This window comes from Salvelinus sp. IW2-2015, unplaced genomic scaffold, assembly GCF_002910315.2.
Source record: "Salvelinus sp. IW2-2015 unplaced genomic scaffold, ASM291031v2 Un_scaffold2803, whole genome shotgun sequence".
NCBI classification, from domain to species: Eukaryota; Metazoa; Chordata; class Actinopteri; order Salmoniformes; family Salmonidae; genus Salvelinus; species Salvelinus sp. IW2-2015.
In genome coordinates, this window is record NW_019944103.1 from 48,185 (window position 1) to 57,691 (window position 9,507).

The 9,507-nt window shown below is 45.7% G+C and overlaps 1 protein-coding gene across 1 annotated transcript in view; it reads left to right on the top strand.

Moving 5' to 3' along the window:
- The window catches only part of nek3 (NIMA related kinase 3), a 42,632-nt gene that overhangs the window by 13,199 nt on the left and 19,926 nt on the right, over nucleotides 1-9,507 (top strand). Inside the window, 4 exon segments of the mRNA XM_070440660.1 lie at nucleotides 1,059-1,116; nucleotides 2,043-2,252; nucleotides 6,552-6,711; nucleotides 7,205-7,395. Of these exon segments, the coding sequence (XP_070296761.1) occupies nucleotides 1,059-1,116; nucleotides 2,043-2,252; nucleotides 6,552-6,711; nucleotides 7,205-7,395 (619 nt within the window).

The following is a 9,507-nucleotide window of genomic DNA, read 5'->3' on the forward strand; positions in this document are numbered from 1 at the left end:
TAGGTAGAGATCAATATATTCATATTATATACACATCGGGTGAAACAGTTTGCTAAATTGATCAGAAAACCAGCAGCGTTGCCGGTTCTTGACACAGCAACCGGTGCGGCCTGGCACCTACTCCATACCCGTTCAAAGAGCGCTTAAATCTTTTGTCGTTGCGCCATTCATTCCTCTGAATAGCATATTTACACAACCATGTCTCAATTAAAATCCTTCTTTAACCGTTCCCCCTTCATCTACGCTGATTTGAAGTGGATTAACAAGTGACATAATAAGGGATCGTAGTTTCACTGGATTCACCTGGTCAGTCTACGTCGCGGTAAGAAGCAAGGTGTTCTTAATGTTTTGTGTACAATCAGTAATGTATAGATTTTTAGATGTAATTTCTCATTGTCTTAAACGAATGTCCTGTGTTCTGTCACGTGCGAAGGCTATGCTCACACATACGTTGGAACACGCCTTCTATGTCTCTCAGAGATCTGGGACAGTAAGCCGTAACAACAATAAGAGTAGGATGTGAAATAACCTGTACAATGTACATCCATTGTATTGATCAATGATTTATATTTAAGCAATAAGGCCGACGAAGGTGTGGTAATGTCTAATATATCAACGGCTAAACGGACACGGATACACTTAGCCGTGGTATATCGCCATATACACCAACCCCCCGAGGTCTTATTGCTGATATAAACTGTTACAACCTAATTAGAGCAGTAAAATGTTTTGTCATACTCTGGTATACGTCTGATATACCACGGCTTTTCAGCCAATCAGCATTCAGGCTCGAAACCCCGTTTATAATCCTGATTAACAATTCTACTGTATAGAATATCATATATATTTGTGGATGATCTATTTCGTAATAGTTTTCAATGTTAAACTTAGGGATGTGTTAACTCTTTCATGTTACAGTGTTGATACTATGTGCAGTTCCAGTGATTGCCCCATCTCTCGTGTGTGTGTGTGTGTGTGTGTGTGTGTGTGTGTGTTGTGTGTGTGGGTGTGGGTGTGTGTGTGTTGTGTCGTGTGTGTGTGTGTGTTGTGTGTGTTAGCAGCGACGTGTGGTCTCTCGGCTGTGTTCTCTACGAGCTCTGCACCTCGGAACACCCGGTACTACACACACTCTCTCACATACTGTCTCGTCGTTCTGATAATATTGTGATATTGTGTTGTTGTTGTGTTGTACAGTGGTTCAGCTGATCTCCTGACTCCCACTGAAGAAACATTGTTTCATAGTGAGGGAAGGACGGTGTCTTCAGCAGAGTTAAATTAGGACATGTGTATGTTGTCCCAGCCCAGGAACTGTAGCCTGTAGCAGAGGTCAGTCGGAGCTGTAGCTGTAGCTTTCTGGAAGCCTGTAGCTGTCTGTCTGGAGCCGTAGCTGTAGCTGTGCTCATGTCTGGAGGTCAGTGTATATTGTCTGTCTTTGTTGTAGCTTTCTGAAGCCTCGTAGCTGTCTGGAGCCGTAGTCTGTAGCTGTCAGCTGTCTGGAGCATGTAAGTGTCTCCTTTCTCTGAAGCCGTAGCTGTCTGGAGCGTAGCCTGTAGCTGTCTGTCTGGAGCCTACTCCTCGTGAGCTGTCTGTCTGGATCGTAGCCGTATGCGGATATCTGTCTGAGCCGTAGCCTGTAGCCTGTCTGTCTGGAGCGTCGGTAGCCTGTAGCTGTCTGTCTGGAGCCGTAGGCCTGTAGCTGTCTGTCTGGAGCCGTAGCTGTAGCTGTCTGTCGGAGCCGTAGCCTGTAGTCTGTCTTCTGGATCGTAGCCTGTTAGCTGTCTGTCTGGAGCGTAAGCCTGTAGCTGTCTGTCTGGAGTCGTAGCCTGTAGCTGTCTGTTGGATCGTACTGTCTGTCTGGAGTCGTTAGCCTGTAGGCTGTCTGTCTGGAGCCGTAGCCTGTAGCTGTTGTCTGGAGCCGTAGCCTGTAGCTGTTCTGTCTGAGCCGTAGCCTGTAGCCTGTCTGTCCTGAGCGATAAGCCTTAGGCGTGCCTATTGTCCGAGACAACGATTAGCTAAACCTCTGTTCTCCCTCCCCGTCTCAGTTTCAGGCTCCTAGTTGGAAGAGTCTGATCATGAAGGTGTGCCGCGGTTCCTACCCTCCTCTTCCTCAACACCTGCCCTATGAGCTGCACTACCTGGTCAAACAAATGTTCAAGACCAACCCCAAAGACCGGCCGTCCCTCCACACCATCCTCACGTCTCACCGCGTAGCCAGTCTCCTGCACAGACACCTGCCCAACAAGGTACTACATGTAAGCCCAGTTCAGAACCACATCCCTACCCACAAGACACCATCCCCTACCAGAGCATGTGAGGTGGAGTTGAGCGGTCGGAAATCCCGCTCATCGCTCGTGGAGCGTTGCTTCGATCCATTCATTAAAATCAGAATTTAACCAAAAACTCATCWATTTTTTTGTGGCTACCTGGACCTACCATTTTGGGTTTTGAAGTATTGAATCCAAACCATATGATTTGGTGATTTTGAAACTTATTTTAATTAACCTGAAAAGGGTGAATGGAAGAYGTGCTCGTCATTTCAAACAGGAAGCCTAAGAAGCAACAAAAATTAATGATTTAGGCTATGCTATTTTTAATTATTTCAAGGCTATAGCCTACGAAGAKATACATTGTGAAGAATTTGTGAGTGCGACACGAGTCAGGGACATTAAGAGCACAGCATTTTAACAACATTTTGTTGTATTAAATCATGATAGTCTATATATAGGCTGTGACTGAAATTAAACGAAAAAATACCTTGTTAGGCTGAAAGGCCTTGAAATTCATTTTTAGAAACACCCTTTTGGCTGGAGTCTACCTCTCCTCACGTACAGAGCCACTTGGAATGATACACACCCTTTTGGCTGGAGTCTACCCTCTCCCTACTTACAGAGCCACTTGGGAATGATAAACACCTTTTGGCCACTCGTTTTTATTTTATTGTATATATAATTTTTTCTAGCCTAAATGTTTTTAGGTAAAAATACCCCAATCAAAATCGAAAGCTCCTAAATGTTGCACTATTGTATAGAAACTGAAAAAAATGAACGAACGGTTTAAGAGGTCTAATTGTTTTTGTTTATATGTAGTTTGCTAACATGAACACTTTAGTTATCTACCACCTCGTTCCTCTTTTTTTAGCATGGGCACGTAGGAAGTACACGATCATGCTTTCGGGATTACGTGTCTTTTCAGATTCCACAATGACGCTTTAGTTGTGGACATTACATCACGCACTCCCCTCTTGGTCTTTGTAAGTCACCTTGATTTTGTTTAAAAAAATATTTATTTTTTATTTTTGTTTGTATTTTACCCCCTTTTTCTCCCAATTTAATCTTTTCTCATCGTTTCAACTCCCCGACGGGAGGCGAAGGTGGAGTCGTGCGTCTACGAAACGTAAACTGCCAAACGATCTCACCTTCGCCTCCGTCGGGGAGTTGAAGCGATGAGAAAAGATCTTAACCCGGAAGTCAGCCTCACAATCTTAACCCGGAAGTCAGCCTCACCAATCTTAACCCGGAAGTCAGCTCACCAATCTTAACCCGGAAGTCAGCCTCACCAATATCTTCTAACCCGGAAGTCAGCCTCACCAATCTAACCCGGAAGTTCAGCCTCACCAATCTTAACCCGGAAGTCAGCCTCCACCAATCTTAACCCGGAAGTCAGCTCACCAATCTTAACCCGGAAGTCAGCCTCACCAACTTAACCGGAAGTCGCTCACCAATCTTAACCGGAAGTCAGCCTCACAAATCTTACCCGGAAGTCAGCCTCACAATCTTAACCCCGGAAGTCAGCCTCACCAATCTTAACCCGGAAAGTCAGCCTCACCAATCTTAACCGGAAGTCAGCCTCACCATCTTAACCCGGAAGTCGCCTCACAATCTTAACCGGAAGTCAGCCTCACCAATCTTAACCGGAAGTCAGCCTCACCAATCTTAACCCGGAAGTCAGCCTCACAATCTTAACCCGGAAGTACCTCACCAATCTTAACCCGGAAGTCACCTCACCAATCTTAACCCGGAAGTCAGCCTCACCAATCTTAACCCGGAAGTCAGCCTCACCAATCTTAACCCGGAAGTCAGCCTCACCAATCTTAACCCGGAAGTCAGCCTCACAATCTAACCCGAAGTCCACTACCAATCTTAACCGAAGACCTACAATCTTACGGAAGTCAGCCTCACCAATCTAACCGGAAGTCAGCCTCACAATCTTAACCGGAAGTCCAGACACCTCACCAATCTTAACCCGAAGTCAGCCTCACCAATCTTAACCGGAAGTCAGCCTCACAATCTAACCCGGAAGTCAGCCTCACCAATCAGTCCCAGATCAGCCCACGCAATCTTAACCGGAAGTCAGCCGTGTGTCGGAGGAAAGCCTTTTCACCTGATGACCGTAGTCAGCCTGCAGGCGCCCGGCCGCCACAAGGAGTCGCAAGAGGGCGACGAGCCAAGTAAAGTCCCCCCCGGCCGAACCCTTCCCTAACCTTGGGGATGCTGGGCCAATTTTGCACCTCCCTGTGGGACTCCCGGGCACGGCGGTTGTGACACAGCCGGTTGTGACACTTGCGGTCAGAGGCCGAACAGTTACCGTACCAGGATGCTTACAATGGTGCAGCTGTATGACTTTTTTGAGGATCTGAGGACCCATGCCAAATATTCTCAGGGGGAAAGGTGTTGTCGTGCCCTCTTCACGACTGTCTTGGTGTGTTTGGACCATGATAGTTTGTTGGTGATGTCGATGTTAATGGGGTCCTGTACGGCCCTTTTTTCCTATCGTCCACGATCAGCTCTTTGTCTTGCTGACGTTAAGGGAGAGGTTGTTGTCCTGCACACACTGCCAGGTCTCTGACCTCCTCCCTATAGGCTGTCTCATCGTTGTCGGTGATCAGGCCTACTACCACTGTTGTGCTGTAAGCAAACGTAATGATGGTGTTGGAGTCGTGTTTGGCCATGCAGTTGTGGGTGAACAGGGAGTACAGGAGGGGACTGAGCACGCCACCCTGAGGGGCCCAGTGTTGAGGTCAGCATGGCAGATGTTTTGTTACCTACCCTTACCACCTGGGGCGTCCCTTCAGGAAGTCCAGGATCCAGTTTCAGAGGGAGGTGTTTAATCCAGGATCCTTAGCTTAGTGATGAGCTTTGAGGGCGCTATGGTGTTGAACGCTGAGCTGTAGTCAATGAACAGCATTCTCACATAGGTGTTCCTCTTGTCCAGGTGAGAAAGGGCAGTGTGGAGTGCGATTGAGATTGCATCATCTGTGGATCTGTTTGGGCGGTATGCGAATTGGAGTGGGTCCAGGGTTTCTGGGATGATGGTGTTGATGTGAACCATGACCAACCTTTCAAAGCACTTCATGGCTACTGACGTGAGTGCTACGGGTCGGTAGTCATTCTACAGGTTACCTTAGCATTCTTGGGCAAAGGGACTATGGTGGTCTGTTTGACATGTTGATATTACAGACTCGAACAGGGAGAGGTTGAAAATGTCAGTGAAGACACTTACCAGTTGGTTCGTGCATGCTTGAGCACGTTTCTGCCTCTCTCTCTCTCTCTCTCTCTCTCACTCTCTCTCTCTTTTTCTCTTTCTTTCTCTTCTCTCTGCGTGCTTTGGTCTCTTTGCTAATGATGCAGTGTGTGTTCAGTCTTCGGTCTGTTGGGAAGTAGAATATCCTAGCCTATTCATGGCACCACCTTCGGGATACAGCGGTATCTTTGGGTCAGTCTTGCGAGCACGGGTTAGACAACTCTATATTACAGTAGGCAACCAGTAGCCTTTTTTCAATGACCCTTTTCATACATAATGGAATGTGGCCTCTTGAAAGTATATAGCAAGTCTGTCTGTTAGGGTAAGCTACACAACGTTTTATTTTAGAAAACGCCGACAGGAAACCTTCTCTGGAGATATGAACGGGCATTTTACTGGTCTGTAAAGACATGAGGTTTCTTGAAGAGGCACTAACGTACAGGCGACCAGAACTGTCAATCAAAACAATATGGAGCTGCTGCTGTGCGCAGGCCAATCTCTCCTAAGAAAAAAAAGTACATTTTAAAGTTTGTTAAATACCATGACTTACCAAGACATTTAGTAGAAATAAAACACATCTAGCTACCATAAAAAAACAACACAGCAGCACATCAATTAGCGACGTTTATTGTCGTCAGGGTAAAAAAATATACATTGTGATCAAATGTAGAATTGACCATACTTCAGCACCAAGTGTTATTATCCAACAGCCCAGCTGCAGTGTCTGTGAGTGGGACAGTCTCCTGCAGAGGGTTGTGTATCTGCCTGTCTGTCTGTCTGTCTGTGTCTGTGGTATGTTTCTGTGGTATGTGTCTGTGGTATGTGTCTGTGGTATGTGTCTGTGGTATGTGTCTGTGGTATGTTTCTGTGTCTGTGGTATGTTTCTGTGTCTGTGGTATGTTTCTGTTTCTGTGGTATGTTTCTGTGTCTGTGGTATGTTTCTGTGTCTGTGGTATGTTTCTGTGGTATGTTTCTGTGGTATGTTTCTGTGGTATGTTTCTGAATCCGCATTTTGCTTTCTGGATCTGTAGGAGTCGGAGAGGAGAACAGGGAGATGGAGGAGAGAGGAGGGGGAGAACAGGGAGATGGAGGAGTCGGAGAGGAGAACAGGGAGATGGAGGAGAGAGGAAGGGGAGAAGGTCGCCTCACTCCTGGGGCAGAAGACCCTCATGACAGGCTCTACCCTGGAGGGTAAGGAGACGATTTAAGACCCATTCAGATATATTATTCATTTCATAGTGAGATTGAACTGCAGGGTCCTAGTGTGAAGACGAGCAGGTTGAGTAGGAAATTAAACATCATTTATCATCAATTTATAAACCTGTTATTCTTTACATACCAATGCAAATATYGTAACACTTTATTTTACGGTGTGTGTATATATACATATATATACATATATACACAAACTACTACGTATTTACTATATATTACGCGGTAGAGTGGTAATTAACAGTCGTAACCTGTGAATTACTGTGTTTCTGTGAGATTCATTTGAATTAAACTAAACATGAATTAAACTAATCCATCCTGTCCCTCCATGTAGGACTAGTGCGGCAAACTTTGTGGAAATTAATATTTGTGTCATTCTCAACTTTTTAGCCACGCCTGTGTGTAATATATATATATATATATATATAAGGAAGTTGAACGTGTTTGATCATGTCTTCATACAGGTCTGGAGTCCCGTGTGGCCCTGCTGAGGCCCCTGCTGAGAGCAGCATAGTAGAGAGAGCGTGGCCTGTAGACAGTGGGCCAGGCCCCTCAGACACAGCTCTACAGGTGTTGGCTAGCACAGACCTCCTCTCCTCTGGGAGTCTGGCAACTACAGCAGACACATTCAGGTATGCAGGTACTCTCACTGAGACAGGTCAGGCACACCCCTAGATAGGTACTGAACAATGCTTGACACATCCTAGGAGGTACTGAAACAATGCTTGAACACACCCTAGATAGGTACTGAAAACAGTGCTTGAACACACCCTAGATAGGTATGAAAACAGTGCTTGACACACCCTAGATAGGTGCCTGAACAATGCTTGAAACACCCCTAGATAGGTACTGAAACAATGCCAGACACAACCCTAGATAGGTATGAAACAGTGCTTGAACACACCTAGATAGGTACTGAACAGTGCTTGACACCACCCCTAGATAGGTACTGAAAAGTGCTTGACACACCCCTAGATAGGTACTGAAACAGTGCTTGACACACCCTAGATAGGTACTGAAACAGTGCTTGACACACCCTAGATAGGTACTGAAACAGTGCTTGACACACCCCTAGATAGGTACTGAAACAATGCCAGACACACCCTAGATAGGTACTGAAACAATGCCAGACACACCCCTAGATAGGTATACTGAAACAATGCTTGAACACCCCTAGATAGGTACTGAAACAGTGCTTGACACACCCCTAGATAGGTACTGAAACAATGCTTGACACACCCCTAGATAGGTACTGAAAACAATGCTTGACACACCTAGATAGGTACTGAAACAATGCTTGACACACCCTAGATAGGTACTGAAACAGTGCTGACACACCCCTAGATAGGTATGAAACAATGCAGACACACCCTAGATAGGTACTGAAACAATGCAGACACACCCTAGATGTACTGAAACATGCCAGACACACCCCTAGATAGGTACTGAAACAATGCCAGACCACCCTAGATAGGTACTGAAACAATGCCGACACACCCCTAGATAGGTACGAAACAATGCAGACACCCCCTAGATAGGTACTGAAACAATGCCAGACACACCCTAGATAGGACTGAAACAATGCTGACACACCCTAGATAGGTACTGAAACAATGCCAGACACACCCTAGATAGGTATGAAACAATGCAGACACACCCTAGATAGGTACTGAAACAATGCCAGACACACCCCTAGATAGGTACTGAAACAATGCTTGACACACCCTAGATAGGTACTGAAACAATGCTTGACACACCCTAGATAGGTACTGAAACAATGCTTGACACACCCTAGATAGGTACTGAAACAGTGCTGACACACCCCTAGATAGGTACTGAAAACATGCTTGACACACCCTAGATAGGTACTGAAACAATGCTTGACACACCTAGATAGGTACTGAACAAATGCTTGACACACCCCTAGATAGGTACTGAACAATGCTTGACCACCCTAGATAGGTACTGAAACAATGCTGACACACCCCTAGTAGGTACTGAAAACAATGCGAACACCCTAGATAGGTACTGAAACAATGCTTGAACACACCCCTAGATAGGTACTGAAACAATGCCACACACACCCCTAGATAGGTTACTGAAACATGCTTGAACACCCCTAGATAGGTACTGAAACAATGCTTGACACACCCCTAGATAGGTACTGAACAATGCCACACCCCCCTAGATAGGTACTGAAACATGCTTGACAACCCCTAGATAGGTACTGAACAGTGCTTGACACACCCTAGATAGGTACTGAAACAATGCAGACACACCCCTAGATAGGTACTAAACAATGCTTGACACACCCTAGATAGGTACTGAAACAATGCTTGACAACCCCTAGATAGGTACTGAAACAATGCTTGACACACCCCTAGATAGGTACTGAACAATGCTTGACACCCCCTAGATAGGTCCTGAAACAATGCTTGACACACCCCTAGATAGGTCCTGAAACAATGCTTGACACACCCCTAGATAGGTCCTGAAACAATGCTTGACACACCCCTAGATAGGTCCTGAAACAATGCTTGACAACCCTATTCAAGTACTGAAACAATGCTGTGACCACCCCTAGATAGGTACTGAAACAATGCTTGACACACCCTTAAGATAGGTACTGAACAATGTTGACACACCCTAGATAGGTACTGAAACAATGCTTGACACACCCCGATAGGTACTGAAACAATGCTTGACACACCCCTAAGATAAGTCTCATGAAACATACGAGAAAGTAACTTTGTCGTCATACAACATCAACAGGAC